Genomic DNA, 24405 nt, shown 5'->3' with positions numbered 1-24405 from the left:
AAAAAAAAAAAAAAAGACAAAAACAAATAACAACATAACTCAAACTGTTTTTAAACCAGTAAAACTAACAATGTTATAAAATACGGTGATAAAGAGATACATACAGATCAAGCTTTTAAAGAAAACAAAAGACAATTATATATCATTTGGTACCTTTCTCCCTTGTCCTTACTTTTATCAATCAGTGCTCAATTTAGTCTCAGCCATATCACATTCTTGATTAAAATATTTTCTTTCTAACTTACACTTTCCAAGACTAGGACTTTTTGCTACTCTCTCCAATAAACTGAAATTGAAATATTTTTGGTTTCCTCTTTTCCCAATAGAAGAATAAAGCCAGATTTCTTCATCTTCCTGAAAGCATAACAATTCTCACCAATCAGAAATAAGTGATTTTCTATTTTCCTTTTTTTAAAAATATCTTCCCCACAGATATTCTCCCCTATAGTAGACTGTGAAAACTGGGACTTTTGTGATATCCCAGTATTTAGCATACAGAAAGTGCTTAATAAATATTTATTGACTGACTCACTGAGATATCACTATTGCTTAAATATTACTTTAATTCAATAGTGGATGATAATCCAATAATGGATGCCTTACTTTGCAAACTTTTCCTTTTTTCTTGTTACCTCATATGACACTCACAAACAACTCCCCAAAATAGATAAGACTTCAATTTTATTTTTCAGATGATAGAGGCTCAAACTCATTTAAAAAATAATAAAAAAAAAAACCAAAACAAAACCCCCAAAAAACTTGTGCAAGACCAAAAGACAGACCAGCAGTTATAACCTATTCTTTCTGTCTACTTCTGGCCTGTGGCTCATTCCACATTCCATAACTATACCGTGCAGACCATATCTTTTATCATAAATTGCTTCTGAAGCAAAGTGTTTTCTGAAAACAAGAATATTTTACTGAAGAATGCTGATATGGTGAATTAACGTTTTCATCACAGAATTTGGCAAAGTTTCACAGAAAACATTTAAAGTGGTTTCACTAAGACATATAGGACAATAATTTGCATCTTATCACACTATAAAAACTGAATTCTCAAAGTTCACCAGTGACCTTTTTATCAAATCATGGGATACTGTAGAGAGACAAAAAAAATCTTAAAGTTCACTCCTAGTCTGTTTTTTTCTACCTGAAATGTCAAGGTCACTCAGACAATTGGGGCAGAGCCAGGGATTCCAGTTTGATACCATGCTGCCACTACTATACCACTACTTTACCATGAGAGGGACTTCTTTCCCTCTCTATCAACTAATCAATAAATATTTATTAAGTACCTACTATGTGCCAGGTACTGTGCTAAGTGCTTGGGATACAAAGAAAGATAAAAGGTATCTCCTGACCTCAAGGACATCATAATCTAATGGGAGAATACAATACATAAAAAGAATAGGAAAAAGAGATAAGGGTACCCAGCATCGGGATATAATGAAGTCCAAATAAATGTAGCCATCTGGAAGTACAGCCAAGTGGGAAATGATGAAATGGTTGCCCTGGGTGTCTTCCCTAAATGGAGGAACTCTTCAGTTTCTAACTTTGCCAAACAGAGGGAGGGAGGAGACATAGGAGCAAGGGATACAGCGTAGGTACGTGTGAGTTTTAGAGTTGATGTGATCTGACAAGATAAGATTCCAGAAGACAAGATGAAATCCAGGAGGGCATCCAGGTGGTAAATTGAATGCTCATTTTCTTTGGCTTCTTAATCAATGACCTTAATTATTAACTTTCTTGTCTTGAAATGTTTGCTTCATTGATTTCTGCTATAATACAATATCTTGCTTCCCAATGACTATTTTGGTTCCCTATCTACTTCTTTCATTAGTTCTCTTCTCACTTTTCTCATCTACTGTATCAGCTCTTATCTTTTAACTATATATTATAAAAAGTTTTTAAAACTTCATCTTTTGCTCTTCTCCTTTTATGAAATTAGACATCAAGCCCATTTTTTCCCTCTGGTAAATTTCTCTATTCCTCCCTATTGCCTTGCTACTCTATCTACTTCAAGTAGCTGAGTGGCATAGTAGATAGAGTCCTCTGGCTTCAGGAAGACCTGAGTTCGAATCTTATCTCAGACATTTACAATTCTGGGAAAATAACTTAGCCTGCCTCCCAGGTTGTTGGTGCAAGGACCAAATGAGATAAAGCACTTTGCAAACCTTACGCTACATAAATTGCCAATTATTATCATTTCATAAATAATAAAAAAGATTATTGCAAATGTCTTTGAATTCATGTTGTTGACTAGAGTTTTTTACTTCTCTAATATATCCTGTCCCCCCATAGTCACATTGACATTTTGATTATGCCAACTTGTTCATTAAAATGGGTCACTTGGGACATATATACATTATCTATCTGAATCTCTTTCTGTAGGTCACAAAGTCTTCTCAGACCTTTTTCATGTCAATGGTCTTCTTTAGCACTTTCTATTGGCTTAGGGGACCTGGGTCCTTCCCCAAATTTGAAAAAAACTCTTTTGAGTTTGTTCAATATGGGTCTCTGGCTCTCTATGCCCTCTCCTTTCTATCATAAATTATAGCTTAAAAGAAAACTGTTGTTTAAATGGCAACTCAAGTGTTTCTTGGGATAAAAACAAGATAGCTATCTTTTGCTTTCTCTGGCCCCATTGGCAAATATTAGTTTTTTTCTTGATCACACTCTTTCCATTTAAAAGACTGAATATTTTTCACTTACTCTACTTTCACTTGTTTCCCTTCTGGAAGTAATTTCCATTTGACTGTGGGATTACTTCATTACATTATTGAAATCAAATGTTTTACATCACTTTAACAATTTCCAGTTAAAAAAAATAAAAAAAAAACCCAAAACAAAACCATAGCAACTTGAAACGACTGACTATTCAGAAAGGAGTTATCAATCAACATTTATAACTTTTACTAATTGACAATGATAGATTAACAAGAATTTGTCTTTACTTGATGCAGTGTAGACTGTGAATACCTTGAGAGTAGAGACTTTTATTGTCTTCCTTTGCATTCCTAGTGATTAATAAAGCTTGTTGACCTAAATTGATTTGATTTGACATGGACAGAAGGCAAGGCATTCACTTTTGCTCATAGCCTGAAATTAGGGACTTGCTTAATTGAGTCCAACTAGATGTCATTGATGGGAGATACTTGCTGAGGCTACCATATTAGAAGGAGTAGGCCTTTGCTTAGCCAGGAGATCTGGAATATTAGCTAAGTAACACAAAACAAATGAAGTTGAAAGAGTACTGGATTTGGGAACCAGAAAACGGGGTGCACATTTCAGCCTCACTGCTTATATGATCTTGGACAAGCAACTTCTCCCTGGTTTTAATGGCCTTATCTATATAATGGGCAGATAATTGTTGTAATCCTACCTCATAGATTTGTAGTAAGAAGCGAAAGAAGCACTATATGTGAAGTATTTTGTCATCAGTAAAAAAAAATTTTTTTGTAAGGTACTGTTACTGTTCTTACAATCTACATTAAATAAATAACATTGTTCTGAATGAAGACATATTGATACCTAACAATAGACTAGAGAACATTGGGAAATTAAGGCAAAGAAAAAAGTTATGAGACTCCACTGCCTTTGTGATGGGTATTGATTGAACTCAAGTAAGAACATTCTCAGCACTTAAATTTAAAGTAAGGCTGGTGTATTGGCTTAAGAAATAAATATTCAAGTAAACTTTACCTGTCCGAATGAATGACAGTGCCAAGTTTGGGATTAATGACATGAACAATGACACCACGATGACCCCAGCTCCTTTCAAAGTAGTATCCCCCTTCATTCATCCCTCCTGGATGGAGTGTCTTATTCAGAAAAGTCCAGGAAAGCTTCTTCTGCCCATGCATTTCCAGAGTGCCACCTTGGCGAACCCCAATGTACTTTAGTCCATAGTATTCATCAAACTCACTGCCATCATCAGCTCTAAAAGGAAAAAAAAATAGCCAACCAACCTAGTTTTAACTATGAAAGCATTAAGAAAAGAAACATAAGGGAATAAGCATTTCTGTAACACCTACTATGTATCAGACGCTTTTACAAGTATTACCTCATTTGATCTTCACAACAGTCTTGTGCAGTAGTTACTCATTATTATTCCCCATTTTACAGCTAAAGAAACTGAGGAAAACAGGGATAAAGTGACTTATCTAGGATCATTAAGAAATTATTCCTGGGAGTTGCTGAGAAACAAAATCGTGCTTTGAAGACAGGTACTCACACATGATATATTCCTGTCAGGATTTGATATATTACCAGCTTAGTAAAGAACTCACATAGTAGGTACTCAATCAATCAACAGCATTTACTAAGTACAAGGCACTAGGTTATTACAAATTACAAAGACAAAAATGAAACTATCCATCCAAAGAAACTTAGTAAACATTTGTTGAATAAATCAAATTGTCAGCAAAAATAGAAACACAGTTTGGGGAATTCCTTGGAAATGGAACTTCTGAGTTCACTCTTGTATTGGATGTACCTTGGCTACCATGTATTCTGAATTGAAAATAAATATAGTAATAATCAACTCATATGACAAGGAATAGGCCTGGTTGAAGGACTGATCTTGTACATGGAGTGAAATTTCACTCCTTTAAATTTTGCTTTATTTTACTCACTGATTTTTATAAAATCCTTCTCTTAAATCTTATTTTGATGATTCACTGTTGTTTGGAAGTAACTCTGGCTTCTCAAAGGCTATAATTGTAAAAGTTGCATGAAAAAAAAAAATGTCTCTCAGGTCTCACTATAGCACAATGGAAAAAACAATGACTGAAGTCAGAGGACCTGAATTAAAATCCTTCTTATGAAATTACTGACAATGTGACTGGATAAATTGTATAGTGAACTTGAATCTCAGTTTCCTCAACTGTAAAATGAGATGATGAAACAAACTAGCCTCCAAAATCATCTATATGATCACATAAAGTCCTTGAGTGTGGGCATGATGCATGATCATTAATCTGGCAAGAAGCCATTCAGCTAAATGTAGATAGGTTCATTGACAAAAGATTGACCACCAACTGATTATTTGGGGAAGTTGGTATGGAAATTATCTACTAAGGGTAGGTGAGGTGATCACTGGAAGGAACAAAAGCACCAATGAAATAATGGACATTTTAAATTACTGTAGTCTCCATAAATTAGACTATAATTGGAAAACAATTGGAGGAACTAAAAAAGTATAGCTCCTAGGTCATATAAATTAAAATTATTTGTGAATTATATATTTCTTTAGTATCTTCCATATCATGGTGATTTCATTTAGAATAAAATTGCTTGTGAATTGAAATTTTTAATCTATTTTATCTCTATCCTAACACCTAGCACAGTGTCTCCCACATAATAGTTTTTATTAAGTATTTGTGGGGCAGTTGTTGATTAATTATGTTTGTCATCACTTAGGCTAGAACTCTGATTACTTTCTTTTTTATATAAAATATTTCCATATTAATCATTTTGAACAAAACTCAAATAAAAGAAAAAGAATGAAAGAAAGTTTTAAAAATTAGCATGATTCAGTCTGTATTTAGATGGTATCAATTCTTTCTCTGGACTTGAATAGCATGCTTCATCTTTAGCAATTCTTCCTCAAGCAACATTGTTGTTGCTGTTTTCAATGTTTTCCTGATTACTTTCATAATTCATCATGACATGAAAACCTGGGCTCCAAAAGTCATGCCCCTATGGCATAAGAGCTGTTAGATTACATTGATCTAAAAAGCTTTCAAATACAGGTCTAGGGATGTCAGTTAGTTAGTTAATGAGAAAGGCTTTTTTTCTCATTGTTTTTGGGGAAGTTCAATGGATAGAAGAGCAGTGGTCAGGAAGCTTGCAGCTAGGAAGGCTTGAGTTCAAATCCAGACTTAGACATTTAGCTGTGTGACTCTAAGCAAGGTATTTTTAACTTATGTTTACTGTTTGTTTCTTCATCTGTAAAAAAGGAGGATAATAATAGCATCTACTTCCAAGGGTTGCTATGAGAATTAAGATAATAACTCTAAAGTGTATAGCACAGTATCTGGCATATCATCCATGCTATATAAATAGTTATTATTATTATTATCATTAATCACGTCCCGCTCATCATCTGATGACCAACATTTTGACCATCAGATAATGATATTTTTGGCTAGAGAAATTAACAAAGAATCATCTACAAAATGGAGAGCTGCTGTCTGGGTTAATGGAGGGAATGATGAATTTGTGGACTTTTTGCAGCATTTAGATATTAAAGACTATTTTATACTGATAAAGAGGATCCAAGAGGTATAAGAGCTCTTCATATCTTTTCCAAAAAGCCTCCCTTAAATCCAACTTAATATTGTAATATAGTCCAGGAAGGCTATTTACCTACCTTCCAAACAAGACAATGCTGAAATTGCTCTGGAAAAGGCAAGTCTCACTTCCAACATGCATTTCTCCACCATTCTCAATAAGTATATGTCGAGTCCGCAAAACAATTGGCTCAGTGTTATCCTTAATAACCAGTTTTCCTGAATAGGAAGAAAAAATTTAAAGTTTGAGCAGCAGAGTAGGGAGATGAGTAGATTAAAAAACAAAACAAAACAAAAACAAAAAACGAGAGCTGGAAGACAATTGAGAAGTCAAGTAATCTACTGCCTTCTTTTTATAGGTGAGAAAAGTAAGTAGCAAGTGGATAAAGTAAATTGCCCCAAACCACAAGTAAGCTAATAGTGAATGTGACCTTCCAGAAAGCAATGCAGAGATACAAAATGTACCCTTCTCTCTAACGGTATGAAATGAGTCTGGGCAAATTATTCACCTCCCTAAGTTTTAGTTTCCTTATTTGTAACATGAGGGGGAGGTTGGACATCTGGACTAGATGATTTCTCAGGTACCTTCCAAATCAAATTGTAGGATCTCAAGAATATCCTCCCAAGGATAAGTTTTTCTTTCTCTTTTGGTCTTCCTTTAACTCTTTTTCCTTTGGTCTGGATCTATGATTTCATTAGTTTTAGGGCTAGGGGTGGGAGGGAACCTCCCTCTAGAAGGGAAGGTTGCAACTTCTCTGAAACTTAAAAAGAATTACCCGGGGCACTGAAATGGTCTTTAACTCTGCTATGGTTGTGTGTTTTGGAGACAGAAGTTATAAGAGGCTTTTTGACAACAGGGCCTTATGACTGGATGCCATAACATTCTATATAAATAGCATTCTATTTGTTTAATATGGTTGTTACTATACACTGTTTGGAAGAAAGATTGTTTAGAAGGAAATTACCAGGCCCAATAAGCCTCTCACTGATGACTTTTTTTTGTAAAACCTCCATCAAGGACAAGCTATCAACGAGTTCTGAGCTGCACAGAACTGATGATTAGCTCCGAGAACCAGCTGCTCTGATGGATATTAAACAGTAGCTAACTGCGTGTGTCATTTGTTATATCTATCTGAACACATGGCAGAAACCTGTCCTAGCTCTCTCTTTTATTAGCGGGGATATAAGGCAGGGAAAGAAAAGAAAGGAGCCTTGCTGAAGAATACTTTGCTGCTTACCTCCATCTGTGATGTGGATGGAATGTACTGTGGCTGAGGCTATAAGCAGAAGTCTTCTGCCTTCACCAATGTGAACATGATGATCTTCATCATGGCCAGGAAACCAGGGAATTAAGTCAGGACTGTGGTCAGGACATTCTGCTAATGCTCCTAGAAATGAAGGGAAGGACCATTTATCCTCTCTAGGAGCCTTTCTCCCAAGACCTCCAAGTGGGAGACTCTCATTCATACTCACTCTTTACCCCCACACAAAATGGAAGAAGCATCAGAATAATCCCCACTTTACAGATAGTAATACTGAATCATAAAAAAGATACTACCAGTTTTCTAAGCAAGTTAATGTTGGAACTGGAGGCTCTCTTTCTTGATTCCTAAGAGCCCTTTTGTTCTTGGGAAAATAAGACTGACTCTTCTTTTACTCTGATCATAAGGAAGATGCTATCTCCTAAGCAGATTCCATTTTGTTACAATTTCCCAGACAAGAAGTCCAGCTTTGTGACTTAACTTCTCTGTATTTCAGTTTCTCATTTGTAAACGATAAGCTTCGGCTTCATGTCTTCTGAGGCCTGTCCAGATCTAAATTCATGAGTTTATGACCCTGTGACTTCCTAATCCAGAGAGTACAGAGAGAGAGGTGAAAGCAACCTGAGAAACTATAATAGTAATAATAATATTGATAATTTTTGCAATGTACAAAACTCTTGCACATCTACATTACCTAATTTGAACAACACCAACACCCTATAAGCTAAGGAAAATGGAGACAACAACAACTTCATAGGTGAAAGGAACTTCTTGTAGCACCTAGTTTCTTGTGTTAATGTGAGGAACAAAGCTTTTAAAGCTTCATAGAAATGCCAACAATTATTATAAAATCATTAAATTATTATTAAATTTTAAATTAAATTAAAATTTTAAATTATTAAATTAAATCATTTAATTATGTATAATTAATTATTAAATTGTTTTATTTATTTTTGATAGGTTATAAATTAAATTTATTTATTAATTAAATTAAATTAATAAGTAATTATTAATTATTATCAAATCATCCATTTCCATTTTACAAATGAGTAAGATGAGGTCTAGAGAGAGTTTCCACAGCTTATTAGTCTAGTCCAATAGCCTTAGGACTAGAATCTAGGTCTGGTTCTCTTGCCATGAACAGACATCATTCCTCTGGAGCCCTGGCCTCATTCATGACTTCCCTATGAATGCAGTCCCTTTCAGTAAATGTGAGCTTTGTCATTAAAAGATGCCCATAAAGAAATACTATACCTTAGACTCAGCCCTTCAGGCCCTTCCATAAAAGTCAGCATAAAGCAACTCTGTCCCTGATAGTCAAACTGGTTGGATGACGTATTCTCCTTTTATTTTTATTTTTTCTTTTAAAATAAATTTTATTGATGCCTCAATTTATATTTCAGTTATTTCCAAATATAAAGTTCCATTCCTGAAACTATGTCCTTAGAATCACAAAACACTTTTTTCTTCTAAGCCTACACATACCTGACTTCAATTGAAAGGTCACTTTCAAGCCAAATCCACAATTTGGCATTTTTTACTATAGGAAACCCTTGGGAAAGAAATTCCCTCTAATACTTCAAATTGGCAGCTTACAGTTATAAATTATTAACTTATAAACAATTGCCTGTGTCATTACAAGTTAAAAGTCACATTGTATGGATCAGAGAAATTACTTGAACCCAAATTTTTTTTGACCATGAGATCTACTCTCTACTACTCCATGCTGACTCTCAATTTAGTTGAACTCAGTTGAAAAACCATATATTAAGCACATGCTAGTTGTAAGACTCTCATAGATGCTGGGAATTCAAAGACAAAACTAAAACAGTCCCTGACATCTGGAGGCATCCATTCTATTAAGGGGGTACAACGCATGCACAGCTAATTTATACAGGAATGGTGATGCCTCCCTGTATTTCCTGCTGCAAAATGCTGATGCCAGATGATTTGCTAAACTGAATAGTTTTGAGTGATAGCGGGCCAAGTCAATCAGGTGCCTGCACTAAATGTGACACCAATATGTTGAAACACCAAGAATGGGAGACTATCACAATGCCTAAAGACAGTTGAGCTGGTACAGGATAAAAAATGGAGCAAGCCAAAACCTTCATGCTGATCAATAGTTGAATTGGATCTCTAAGAAGCAATGTACATATAGTCTGGGGGTGAGAAGAGAGAGAGAGAGAGAGAGAGAGAGAGAGAGAGAGAGAGAGAGAGAGAGACAGAGACAGAGACAGAGACAGAGACAGAGACAGAGACAGAGACAGAGATTGTTGTTTTAAAGAAAAAAATTTCAAGAGTAAGAAAGTAGTAATAACTCGAGGGAATGATGAAATCAAAATCCATCCACCTATACTTAATCCTAACCATTTGGCTTGATGGAATCATCAAACTCTAGCTATAATTTAAGACTCGAATTATTTCATTAGAGGAGGGGTTTGAATTCAGTGGAATTTTAATGAAGCATTTTCTGCTTTTGCAGATTCAGAGGAATTCTTATTAGTGGCCATCAGATGGAAAATGCACACCAGCTCAGCAGTGGGATCTTTATCTTAATGCAATAATATTGTATTCCCAAATATGTGGCAAAACTGCCAAGATGTGTTTTAGAAAACTATTTCTGTTGCAGTATCCAGAAGACAAGAAAAGTAAAGGGAAAAAGTAAAGATCCCTAGGGAAGGAATACTGACAATTCAGTTTGACCCAAATGTGAGCTATACACTTAGCTTGCCTTCAGCCTCAGTAAAAGGGTTGGAGACCTGAGGAAGTCACAGAGAGGGATCTTCCTATATTCCTTTTATCAAGACAAAACTAAGACAATTATCCAAGGCCAATGAGTCACTGTTCATTTTGTGCAGTATATGTCCCACCCCAGGGACAGTATTTTCCATTCCCCACACATTTAATACTTGTTCAAATCGGCAAAGTACAATTTTACAACCAAAATCGAGGGAGGAGTGGTTCAAACTTGGCCTAACAATCCATAGATCCAAATGGGAAGCTGTTTTTTAATTAGCCCATAAGACTAATCTGCTCCTATTTGTAATATTTCAGGAGGAGGTAAACAGTATCTATCTCATGACCTATTCATATTCAGTCTTAATACCATCGATATTCCTGTCCCTACAGCATCCTTGACATTTTAGTCTTGACTGGAATTTTTTTTTTTTTTTTTTGCTTTGGGTCTTGATGCCTTACCCTCTAACAGAGAAATTTGGGATTCCCTTTGCATGATTCAGATTCAGTGTTATTAAATGATTTCCAGGCATAGATTTGCATTGTATTTGGTGAAATATTTGTGAAGATTTCTGCCATTCAGGCCAGTAGTATAGTAGAAAGGATAATTGATCAGGAATTTAGAAAGACTGGAATTCAGACTGCCTCTAATAGTTCATAGCTGTGTGATCTCAGGCAAGTTATTTTCTCCTCTATAAGGCAGAGATAATAATACCTAAATTGCCACCCTCACAGAGTTGTTGAGAGGATCAAATGGAATAATATATGTAAATCCCTTTGCAAATCTTAAAGCACCATATAAGTGACAGTTTTTAATAACAATGTGTCCCAAAGTCTTAGTGGGCTATTAAACTATAAAAGCTTCAAGTGCATTTAAACTTTTGCGATATAATTTTAGCTGAGAAATATAGACCAAGTTTACATGGCTTAGTTTCTGCTTTTTCTCTGTAATCTGAGATAGTATATATCTGAGAAGGAGAGAGAGAGAGAGAGAGAGAGAGAGAGAGAGAGAGAGAGAGAGAGAGAGAGAGAGAGAGAGAGAAAGAGACAGAGAGAGAGAAAGAGACAGAGAGAGAGAGAGAGAGACAGAGAGAGACAGAGAGAGAGAGAGACAGAAAGAGAGAGAGAGAGAGAGAGAGAGAGAGAGAGAGAGAGAGAGAGAGAGAGAGAGAGAGAGAGAGAGAGAGAGAGAGAGAAGAGAGCTGTTGTGGGCATGAAGAATTTGCTTTCCTTTTCACAAAGTCACAGGGTAAAAAGGAACCTCAGAGATCATTAAGGTAAACTTGGACCTGACCAACCCCTAGTTTTAAATGAACAAAGGACCATTTTCAAGTGGCTTGAAATTGAAAAGCAAGAAGGAATCTCTCAATCCATCAAGAAATACTCAGGGAAGAATCTTGTTTTTTCACCTCAAATACCTAAAATAAATCAAGTCTCTGGAAAAAAAAAATTTTCCCACTATATCAACTCAGACTATCTAGATAATCCCAAAGATAATCTCAGTTAACTAAACTTTCAAAATTAAAATATAAATTGCTTCCACTTAAGTCACCAAAAATAAGATTAAGAATTGATGGGGCAGCTAGGTGGCGCAGTGGATAGAGCACCAGCCTTGAATTCAGGAGGACCTCGAGTTCAAATGTGGTCTCAGACACTTAACACTTCCTAGCTGGGTGACCCTGGGCAAGTCACTTAACCCCAGCCTCAGAAAAAGGAAAAAAAAAAGAATTGATGTAAATTACTTTCCCTCTCTATACATTTGACCCGCTATCTTCCATCCCTTAAATGCATTCCCAGGTATAAAGCATACACTGTATATGTGTCTATATGCATATGGAACAGGTAGAAGGAGGAGTTAAATCACTGTCTCCCCAAAGAAAGGGGAAAAACATTTATCTAGTTTGTTAATTTGGGAATATTATGAAAATTAGATGACTATAAAGAATTATTATCATACTCAGTGATGCAACATTTAATTACAAATCCTACCAGGAGCCACTATCCCATTGTGCAAATTCATGTCACAAATAGGTTTGTCATGTACAGTAAAGACAAATATGCTGTTTTCTGAACATTTGAAGAAATTGAATTATAAATAAGCCTATTAAGCTATGCTTTCCTCCTCCTGTTTTTACTTTTCTTCTTTTTACATTCTTAGAATGATGGAACAATTAAAAGAGCATGCATAGACACAGGCAATGATTGGTGGAATGGCAATATGACAGACATTTAATATGAATGATCTGGTTTTATTGTTTTTGGCACTGAAGAAACCTAAATTAATCTCCATTGTGATAAAACAAACAACTTAAACAATAAATGAGAATTTAATAGGGAATGTGAAAGAAATAACTGTAGTTAGCTTTCTGTCCTTCCATTTTCTTTTATTCTTATTTGTATATATATCTCAGTAAATAAAATAACATTTGCATAGTACCTGATACAAAGTAGATGATTAATAAATGCTTCTTCCCTTCTTTTTCCCCATCTTTAGCATCCACAAACCTCAGTGAAATGTAGGCTACTTGGAGACAGAAAATGGTTTGTTGCCTTTGTATGGCAAGGCCCTAATACAGTGTCTTGCAGGTAATAGGTACTTAATGAATGTTCACAAAATCAACAAATTTTAGAAATTGAAGGGACCTCAGCAACTATCTAGTCCAACTCAAAAAATGCCTAACTAAATCATCTCCAACAAGAGATGCATCCCCTTCTTGAAGGACTTCCAATAAGGAGAGCCCATTACTTCTGGTCAATATAAAGTGCCCTCACATCAAGTCCAGATTTGTCTTTCAGTAGCTCCCACCTATTGCTCCTGGTTCTGTCATCTGAAGTCAAACAGAATGTCTAATCACTCTTCCACATGTTACTTTAATTCAAATGATTGAAATGCATAAAGGAATTCACAGCATATTAACATGTTCTCCCTATACCTCTATGATGTCATGAGGATTATTAATAGGCAACATGAGGAAAACACTTTGAACCCACTGAAGAAAACTTTCACATAAACATGAGAAAAATGGGGCTAAAAACTGTCAACTTTTCAAAATGTATTTTCCTTTACAAATTTACACTCTAAACTTGATTTTTATTGATTGTAGTTTTGTTTTTTGATGCACAGACATTTGATGCTTTTGTTCTCAGACATTAAAAGAAACTGAAGGAGATAAATTGGGTATATTTGACCTGCCTAATCATTTCTTTAGTAACTTCAGTAATGGATTACCTTCTCCCACTGGAATATTTAGCCTGGATACCTGATCCCATATTACCTCTAATCCTCATTGTTAGGGTCACTCAACCTAATCTCCCATAATCTGAGACAAATCTGGTTCAGAGAAGTAGGAACAAAAGGAACCATGATTTCAGAGATCAGGCAGTTGCATTCTGGTCCTAGTTAGTAGATTCTTTCTTTGAACTCTGTAAACCTTGAATCCCCATTTCCAGAGATAAAGTTCCAATCTTTCTCCTGAGTCCCTTTCTTGAAATATTATCTAATAGCCCAGCTCATAAATCTTCAAGAAAAAAACACAACCTAGAATCCTAGTCTTGATGTCCTTCTAAGTTACCTCTCTGTTACTTGCTTCCAGATCTCAATGATGCCTGCTGTTTACTTATTTTATCTCTACCTCCTACCTGCCACTAGAATTCCCCAGGATTGGGCCTCTGACAGCCTTCCTGATCCCATTACTGCCTTGTTTCACTCCCAGTGTCTTGCCAAATACTAAATATCTCAGTTCCATACATGTATTTTCACCTCGGACATCTAGCTGTCTATGGCTAGACCTCAATAATGTTGAGAATCTGCCCTGTCTGAATCCTCAACTGTTACTTACTACTAAATTGCTCTGACATTCCAAGAAAGCTTTCATGACTTGTATACATTTATGTTTAATTATATATCCATTGAATTTAAATATAATTAAATTTATGTAAAAAGTATTTTAACTTTATACTATGCTGTTTTCTTTGCATTTGAGCAAAGTTTAATTTTAAAATATTGCTATCTCAATCAAAATTCTGGACAAAGTAAAAAGAAACAAATTACAGAAAGTCCATATATGGAAGAATGGACTAAGTAATTCATTTTGTTTTGAATTAGTTGTGTTTTGAAATGGTTTTAAAGATCACATAATCACACTTTCCTCCTAATTTTAAAGAGAAGAAACAGATACCTCAAAAAGCTGACAACTTGCCTGAGGTCACACAAGCAGTAAACAGTAGATATTTTGCCCAGACTCAGGTGTTCTGATGGCAAGATCAGTGCTTATTTCACTCTTTCACACTGTTTACTTCTGAAAGCTGCCCACTTTCTCAGATTTCCTCCTATCATTCTCGTTAGAGGCTATTTCACTCTGCCAGTGGATCTCCATGCTAGTGGTTTGGATCATCCTGCCACCACCAAAATTCCAGTTTTGATACCCATGATCCTTTAGTGTTTATGAACATGACTTACCATTGGAAACTACTCACCTGGGAACACAGCAGAAATGAGGAAGGCAAATCTGAGCCAGTTGACTCCCAGAACCATTTTGAGAAGAAAGGGATACTTTCCAGCTTTTCCAGTTTTCCTTTTCATTCTGGGGAAGTATCTGAAACCAAAGCCCACCAATGGCAGAAACTCAGTTGTGCTGAAGTTTACTGACCATTAAGCCCCTTAATTTTTTCCATTTAATTCAACTATGGCATCAACATAGGACATAGATTCCTCCACAGGCTCAATTTAATCGACATGCAGAGGATGACAAATACAGAGAAAAACTGGAAAACAGACCAAATAGCAAGGGAATATAGGATAGAAACATGACAATAGAATCCAGGAGCACTAAGTAGGCAGACACATAGAACACACACTCGCTCACTCACACATACATATTTGGTCAACATAGCTGGAACTAAACACTCAAGGTTGTGAAATGAAGAGTCTGTATAGGCAGACTTTCCTTTCCCACTATAACTAGAGTAACAGTTTCGCTAGGGTGCAGCCCAAAAGCTGGACTTTGCCATTGCATTTGCTTTGCTGCAAAGAGATTGAGTCACAGATGAAATTTCATCCTCAACCCTGAAAACTTCTACCCAGAGAGGAAAATAAACTTTCATTGAAAGTAAGATGGGTATTACTGAAATCAATAATACCATATTAACCTCACTTGGGTTAGACTATTAGAGGCAAATTATTCATTTTAGCCTTCCTTCTTCATCATCCAGTACATAATATACAAAATTACAGCCTAAGGTGAGTCTGTGCCCAAGTGAACCAGGAGCTGGGGGACTTTAAAAGTTCCATTCCATTACAGTTAATTACTATTCAGTTTTTTTAAGCTGTTGTTTGATTCTCCATGACTTCATTTAGTATTTGGGCTTTTGTTATTGTTTTGGTTTTTTCCAAAGACACTGAAATGGTTTGCCATTTTCTACTCTGGCTCATTTTATAAATGAGAAAACTAAGACAATCAGGGTGAAGTGACTTGCCCAGAGAAATGTAGCAGTAAGTATATGAGACCAGATTTGAACTCAGGAAGATTCATCTTCCTGACTCCACTTCCTGAACTCTATCCACTAAGTCACCTAGCTGTCCCTACCTTAAAGTTACATTTGAATAAAAGTGCTTTTATTTAATTAAACAATCAAACAAGCACATATCAGGGACCCAAGTATTCAAAGCATTATCCTCGGTTATTTTAGTCATGGTTCAGATGAGCCTTCTCCTTTCAGTATTTGTCCCTAATTCTTCAACATGAATTAATGATCATCTCTCAAATGAGATTAAACTGATGGATCTTGAAGGTATCTTGTAACCAATATGAATCAAGACCTAAAGTTTGGATCAGAGATGAACAAGAAGTATCTGACCTGCTCTCTTGTAAATGAGCATATTGTTTGGATTGTGCTGCAAAGGGAAAATGTTACTCATAGGAGGAGGGGAGAGTAATTTTAAAATATAAGCTATATATCAAAGCAGTTATGGCAGCTTAACAGTCATTCTACCTAAGATAAGATCAGGTTTGTCAGACATAGTAGAACAAATTCTCTTTGTTTCCCTCAGATTTTCAGAGTCACATGTCACTTGATACAGTAATACCTTTCCTACGGCATCCAGAGGAATGATGTGTTTTTTATTGTTAATGGGAAATAGGGGAGGGGATGAGGCAGATGAAAAATGTGATGGAAAGATAGGATGTCTGCTACTCAACCCTGGGAAGAGCAATGTGATCACATTTTATATGTCTTTTGGGAAGAAAACATTTCTATTACCTTTTGAGCCATCAGTCCTAGCATGGTGATGTAGACAGAGGTAAGGAAATCATAAGATCATAAATTTTAGAAGTGGAAGAAACTTTAAAGATCGTTGTTCATCCTTTCATTTACTAATAAGGAAATTGAAAGCTAGTAAATGGCTTAAGTGGCTTGTCCAATGTCATGCAGGTGGGAAGTATCAGAAGGGTATTGGGACTCAAATCTTCTGACTCTAAATCTTATCCATCTTCTAATCACCCTGATGTACATAGGAAACAGTACTGGAAAGGACACAGAACTGGGGTCAGGATGTCTCAGTTCTAGTCTTGACTCTGTGAACTTGGTTAGGATTCTTCAACCACTTGAAGAGGTCTCTATTTTCTTCTTTGTGAAATTATAAATTATCTTCAAAAGTCCCTTCTAGCTCTGAAACTCCGTGAGTTAAACTAATATTAGGGATGGTGCAATGGATAGTGCTAGACCTGCAGTCAAAAAGACCCAAGTTCAAATCTGGACACAGATAATTACTAATTGTGCCTGAGTTAGTCACAACCTCTGTTTGCCTTGGTTTTCTCATCTGTAAAATGGGAATAATGATAACATCTACCTTGTAAGGTTGTTTGGAGAATCAAATGAGATAATCAATGTAGTGTTTAGCACTTCATTTTTTAGGACATTATGTGCCTGGCACGTAATAAACACTACGTAAATATCAGCTATTATTATTATTAATTACCAGTAATAATTATGATAATAATAATAGCTTTTGCTTATATGTCACTTAAAGACTTACAGTGTATTTTAGATATTTTATTTTATTAGATCCTTGCACACTACAGCCTTGTGGAGCATATCTTAAAGCTCATCTCCCAGTTCCTGGTTCAGTGTTCCTTTCACTATTGTTCTGCTTCCATACTGTAAAATCTGTAATTTCATCAGCATTGGAATTATTTCCTCCACTGGTGCAGAGCATGAGCCTCTTCAAAGTCTTAGTAGTTATCGTAGCTAGAAAGAGTCTCCATCTGGAAGCCAGCCATCTCGCATTGAGCAGCTTGGGATGCTACTAAGTTGACTTTCAGATGACAATGTATCTTTTCAGGTCCATACTTGAAGCCCTGACAGGCGTGGTGGAACCTGCCAGAGCTTGTAATCTGCTAACATAGCCCAGGGTCACATCCAAGTCACCAGAAGGGCCCAGGGTAAGACATTATCAGAAGCTACGCCACATGAAATCCCCAAACTAAAATATACCATTGGGGGATGAATAGGCTGTTAGATCATTTTGTGTATCATGAAACCCGCTGGCAGTCTAATAAAACCTATGGACTTCAGAGTAATGTTTTTAACACTAAAAGGACCAAATGTGCTAGTTGTAACACTATTTTAAAAATAATTTAAAATAGTTTACTATAATTTCTCCTATTTATGAGGATATATTTTAAATAAAAACCTATCATTTTACTTTGAAATAAAAATTGTCATCCTACTATCTCTATGTTTTTTGCCTTTGGGATTTAAAAAATTTACTGTATCAATTGACTCAGTTTGGACTTTTGGGGTATTCTTAAATTCAGGTACTTTTAAAAGCACAAAATAAAATACATAAGATTATGAAAGAAACTAATTATACTGAAATACAAAATTGATACAATAAAAAATTTATGTTCACAGACTTTGGGAATTCTTTTTTTAAAAAAATCCTACTTTGGAAAAATAAACTTTTTTCTATCACTACAGAGAATTTTTGCAGTCTCAAAATTACATTTATAAGATTGGAGCTGGTGGTCCCCAAGAACCACAGCAATCATACTACTGAAGCATTGGAGCAAAATTCATATCACTGAATAAAAAACACCAGATTTTTTTTGTAATGCAGTTATTTTTCTTCACAAGTGGCCATCTATACATAAGATCCCAGTGTTCCAAAGTTCATGGGCTATGAAATATTCTTTAATGTAAAGGTAGAATGTAAGTTACTCAAGGGGAGAAACTATTTAACTTTGTCTTTGTATCTTAAGTGCCTTGCGTAGCATAGTTGTTTAATTAATGCTTGCAGAATTGAAGAAAGCTTCTCTGATTTAATTTTTTTTTTGAATTCCCCTCTAAGTAAGAAGAATTTTTGCAGTTAGCCATTAAAAGCCATCTGGCAAAGAGAAGTAGGATTCTGATCCTTTTTGTCTGGCAAGACACAGGCTTTGAAATGGTTCCCAGCTGCTGGATGCTTCCAAAAAGTGAATATTAGCAAACAATGCTAAGAAGTCAATGCAGGAAGCCATTAGTTGGTGGCTGGCAGCTACTGCAAGTGTCAGTACCCATGATGTATCAGAAAACACATTCTCTGAAGCATGATTGGGAACCTTAGATCTATCAGGGTTCTCACTATAGCAAAGATGATTCCAAAGGGATGACGAGGGTTTCTCTTTAAAGGAGGAATGTAAACATACATTTTAAAAGTCTGGCACTCCAGGATTGTCCCTAAGTCATCAGACTAATGTACCATGATTCTCAATATGTTCAAATACTAATTTTTTTCAAGTCCACATTCAGTTTGAACTGTTAAGTAGATCTGATCATGTTCCATAAAAAGGCTGTGGTTATGTAGGATTATAAGAAGAGTCCCCAGAGTCAATTCACGGTTGAGAGTCCAAAGCTGTCCAGGTACAAAAACTTCACCACAGTACCCCCACATCCACCCCCTTTTCTTTGTCTTCTCCTCTGATCCAATGACCCAATATTTATTTGTGTCCTTCCTCCATCTTCCAAACAGCTGAGATGAACGTTGTCTTCATATCCCACCAATTATGACCTAAAGAAGAAAAAGGAAAAGGGGAGAAAAGCAGACATTTTTAGCCATCACCTTTGGGAAGTTCCATAAAGCCACTAGATAAGAACCTGAAGTTCAGCGTTTTACCACCAAAATTTGCACCAAAAAAATGATCCCAGGGCTATCTTATGTCTCAAGATCCTTTTCTGTAAAATGAAGTTGATAATATCTGCATTCTCCATTACTTAATGTGTACAGAGGCTAAGTACACATAATATGCTTTGAGAGCTTTTAAAGGGCACTAGGAAAATGCATTGCTTTAAATACAGAGGCAGCTGGTGAAATGAAAAACACATTCAATTAGGAATTTTTAAATCTCAAGTTTGAGCCCCAGGTCTTCCATTTAGTAGCAGTATAATTTTGGGGTAAATAACATGATTAATTGGGGATCCCTGTTTTCCTATACATAAAATAATAAATTCCCTGAGAGAATGTATGGATTAATGGATAGAGAATTGGTCTCAAAATCAGGAAGACCTGGGGTCAAGTCTTAGTCTTTAAAACATACTGGCTGTGTGTCCTTAGGAACAACAACTAACTTTCCAGTGTCTCTAGGAAACCTTCTAAAAGCAGATCACAAGTACAAGGCTAAAAGAATTTTCTTCACTGAAGAAGAAACATTTTATGATGTGCTGAACAAATGTAATGTTACTATTTAGGTGCAACTTTAAGGATTTTAAGGAGAAGAGTAGGGAATATACCAAGCTCTCTAGCCAAAATATATAAGAAGCCCAGAGGGACAATTGGGGATATTTTTTCCTAGGGGTAAGAGAAAGAATTAATGCACAAATTCACCTCTTTTCATTGTCATGACAAGGAAGAAGAGATCTCATTCTAGAAAAATATTAGTTTTGATCTTATTAATATTAGATATTGTTAATATTCAAGCTATATTTGGGCAGAGGAACAGGAAAAAGTGAAAAACCTGATTTGCCTCTAAGCTCATCACAGTAAGAGCTGACTGGTCAATATTACCTATATATTCATTATCTCCTTTAGTTCATATTTTGAAAAATCTGTGGGGTAGATAACTACAAGTATTATTTGACAGATGTGGAAATTGAGTCTTTGAGGAATGAGTTTTCTTGCCTAAAATCACACAGTAGATTTGAGATTCAGATGCAAATTTCAGCACTCTTTCCCCTACATCATATTGCTAGTATTTATCATCCTTCACATGGCACTGTCCATATGAAATCTTATTCCTTTCTAAGTGAGTAAGGAATGATGTTTTGCTCCTCTTTATCACTTCCATTATATATTTCCCAGATTTGTCTTTATTTACAAAAACAGAGAAAATTGGAGGGACACAAAAACTATCTGGCCAAATTGATAGAAAGAAAATCACCCTTTGCATAAGTTATTTAGAAATCTGGATAAAGTGGGTAGAAGCCTTGTGACAACTTTTTAGAGGCAAGTAGGGATGGAGGACATAAGATGCTGAGCTTGACAGACCTGAGTCCAGATCCATTCTCAGACACTTCTTAGCTGTGTGATACTTGGCAAGTCACTTAACCTGTCTGTTTCAGTTTTCTCAACTGTAAGATAGGGTAATAACATAATAGCACCTACTTCCTAGAGTTGCTTTGAGGGCCAAATCGATGATATTTGTAAAGCACTTAACCCAGTACCTGGCACATGGTAGATGCTTAATAAATGTTCTCTTCCTCTTGGGGATAGTTTTATCTCTCCCTCCTTCCCTCCCCCCCCCCCCTCTCTCTCTCTCTCTCTCTCTCTCTCTCTGTCTCTCTGTCTCTGTCTCTCTTTCTCTCTGTCTCTGTCTCTGTCTCTGTCTCTGTCTCTGTCTCTGTCTCTCTCTCTCTCTCTCTCTCTCTCTCTGTCTCTGTCTCTCTTTCTCTCTGTCTCTGTCTCTCTGTCTCTCTCTCTGTCTCTCTCTCTCTGTCTGTCTCTCTCTCTCTGTCTCTCTCTGTCTCTCTCCATTTTGCTGCTTTGTGTAGCTCTAACAAGAATTGAATGTATTTTCTCTTGGTGAAAAGATATTGTGAGTGCTCTAGAGTCTGTTTATTGATGTCACTTATTTTCCATTGATTTCACCAAAGAAAAGATGAAGTTGTGTTTTTATCCTACATCACAGACCTGACAACATTCATAGACCTTATGGGGACTGGAGTTCACAAAAGTGGCTTTTGAGACATGCAACTCTAAAGTATTCTCCATTAATAGCACAGAAGCCTCCCCACATAAGCCTCAATCCCATGGCTATCATTGATATAGGGGCTTTGGATGGTTTCAATTTCTTCTCTCATGACAAGATAGAAGTTTTCCATATGATTCAGCTGCTGTGCAATTCTTTTTTCAAGCTTTCTGTCTTCATGCTGGCACACTTTCTGTCTGCCTAGCATCTGGAAAGGTTAATTATTTTCTTATTAAATTTTCTTGTTTAATCACTCCAGGTACCATCACTGCCAATCTCTCAGTCTCAAATTCCAGTTGTGGCAGAGGAAGAAATTTGTGCCTAACTGAAGTTGAAAACATAAAAGTCCAAGTAAAACAAAATCTCAATATAACCAAACCTTTGATTTTATGTTGTTCTTTTTGCCCAAAACTTATTTTTTTAAAAATGGCTTTTTATTATTTAAGAAGAAATAGCCAAAGAAATTCAAAGCACTGTTTGGATAGCTAATGTCTCCATTTTCCTTAATGTTCAATGGCTATCCTAGTAAGTCATAATTAATGCATAGACAAGATTGAAAGAAGAGAAAAGTGAGAACTTTCTTTCTGAGACCTTACTCAAACAAAGCAGCTTTGGAGTACTTTGACAAAAGACTACTTTCAAAGAAGAAGCAACCTGGTTCTGAGTCTAGGGAGACCCTTATGTCAGTGACATGATATCTGATGGCTGCACCCATGATTCACCTGGTTTTATAAGTGGAAACATCTGCCTGTACATATTAGGGTTTAGGCTTAATATTAAATACAATTATCCCTTCTACCTTTTCGAACTTTGAGGCATAGAATACCATCATCTGAAAAATCCATATTAAATACAGTAGCTTTTGTCTGACATCCACTGGTCTTCATGTTCTTTTACAGACTTTAACTTTTCACTTACTTTAATTTTAAAAAAGAAATTGTGTTTATTTGTGATATGAAAAGATAAAATACATTTATGTTAAATAATACCATACATATGGTTTATGCATTTCTGAGTTTCTAAACTTTTTCTATGTTGTCTCCTGGCCTTTGCATATCATCTGTAGCTTCTGTAAAACTCTCCCCAGATTCTCATTTAATTTTTTTATGCTGACCCACAATATATTAAAACCATATTGAGAAAAGTCATGATGTGGAAGAGATAATTGCAATAGTCAAGCCCTTGGGTTTCCATAAGAAAAACCACATGGCTTAATGACCCCCAGAAACCACAGGATTTAAATCATAATTAATCTACAGCTTATAGTAAAGCAGGTAGGTGGTGCAGTGGATTGAATGGTGTGCCTAAAATCAGGAAGACATAAGTTCAAATTTAGCTTCAGACACTAACTTGCTGTTTTCTTGGGTAAGCCACTTAACTTCTGTCTTCTTCAGTTTCCTTCCACTATAAAATTAAGATAATAATAACAACTTCTTTCCAGGAGTGTTGCAAAGATTAGATAAGATAACATTTGAAAATTGCTTACAGTACCTGACTTAATAAAGACTTGTTTCATTCCTTCCTCCTGCCATACTTTGACAAATTCAAGAATGAAATATAGCTCAAACTATGGGGAAAGTATTATCTTTGTCTGGAAAAAATAGTCATTGCCTAATATAAAATGCATCAATAAATATGTATGTCTTCCTATAGGAACAATATTTCCCACCACCCAGTTTAATAAGAGAGAACTTAGAAAAACCTTCAGACTTTTCAATAAGAACATCCAACTGGTTCTCCAACCTACATTGGTTCTTCCTCTTGAAAACACTGACATCCCATGTCTCTCTTAAAACACCAAAGGTAAACAGCATGAAGAAAATATTAAAAAGTCTTGGTTTTTCTAGAAATTCCCCTTCTAGTTTTAGGCATTCCATATCTAATGAATGTCCTGTGCTCTGGTAACTTATGTTGATTAGATAACAGAGGAATGATGATTTGTAAGGGCCACTAACAGTTTAAGAGCTGTTTGGAAACATTTCACACTGAGTTATGGGTAATTTTTTTTTTCTTTTCTTTCTGCTCTATGAAGGAGAGAATTTCCTGGCTCATTAATTACTGCTTCCACCTTAGTTATGTCATTAGTCAGAAGTTACAGTTTGCATTACAAACACTTTTTTAATGCACACATTACATACTACCCAGTTATTTTTTTATTATTTTCCCCAAATTAACTATCATGTTTTAAATGGGAAATCCCCATCCTGATAGCCACCTGCAGACCTAAAGAGGCTCAGATCTTTTCTTATAACAAAGAGAAATGATGCACATTATTAATACCTCTCTGGGCACATCATAGCAAATCCTGTTCTATCCTGCTCCCCCAGTGAATCCAAATCCCTTTATCACTCACCTGGCACCTGGTTAGGGATTCAGGGAGTTACAAAGACTTTCCCAACTGCTGCCAAAGTTGAGACTATCAATGAAAATAGGTTTTAAAAGTTCTCTACCATTTCTTCCAGAACACTACCCCTCAAACAGAAAAAATCAAGCATCACTTCTTTATGGAAAAAGATTTTTCCCAATAAATGTTCACTTCAATAGTATTTTGCGGGGAGGGAAGTGGTAAAGATTAAACCCATGAAGGAAATACTCTTAGCTTGATTTGTAAGAGAAGCTAGATTTTCCTTCTATATAGCAGTTTCAGACTAGATTTAAGACCAAACGAGGGAGCCTAGATTTAGGATTCTAATTTAATCCAAAGTAAATGTTTAGAACCCCATCATTAAATTTCAGAGGCATGAATATCAATTTATCAGGCATAATCAGCTGCTGGTTCTGCTCCTAAATTGCTATATGCTGCTGTACATGTTGAAACCAACTGGCAAGATGGGCTCATTAATGGGTATGTCTTCCCAGACTAAGGCGACTTTACACCAACAGATGAGGCAA

The 24405-nt window shown here is 35.8% G+C and overlaps 1 protein-coding gene across 5 annotated transcripts in view; it reads right to left on the bottom strand.

The window, feature by feature from the left end:
- Window positions 1-24405, bottom strand: part of CEMIP (cell migration inducing hyaluronidase 1) — a 230515-nt gene that overhangs the window by 93876 nt on the left and 112234 nt on the right. For 3 of the 5 annotated variants that reach the window (XM_074295247.1, XM_074295246.1, XM_074295248.1), the window contains 5 exons: window positions 18979-19340; window positions 14771-14889; window positions 7532-7681; window positions 6374-6512; window positions 3703-3939 (listed from right to left, as the gene is read on the bottom strand). In XM_074295247.1, coding sequence (XP_074151348.1) covers window positions 3703-3939; window positions 6374-6512; window positions 7532-7681; window positions 14771-14876 — 632 coding nt within the window. In that variant the 5' untranslated portion in view covers window positions 14877-14889; window positions 18979-19340. The remainder of the gene's footprint in view (window positions 1-3702; window positions 3940-6373; window positions 6513-7531; window positions 7682-14770; window positions 14890-18978; window positions 19341-24405) is intronic. The other 2 variants (XM_074295249.1, XM_074295250.1) reach the window with 1 other exon arrangement.

This window comes from Sminthopsis crassicaudata, chromosome 2 (assembly GCF_048593235.1).
Source record: "Sminthopsis crassicaudata isolate SCR6 chromosome 2, ASM4859323v1, whole genome shotgun sequence".
Taxonomy (NCBI): domain Eukaryota; kingdom Metazoa; phylum Chordata; class Mammalia; order Dasyuromorphia; family Dasyuridae; genus Sminthopsis; species Sminthopsis crassicaudata.
Note: the sequence above shows the minus strand (reverse complement) of the source record. Positions and strands in the feature narration are given on the sequence as shown.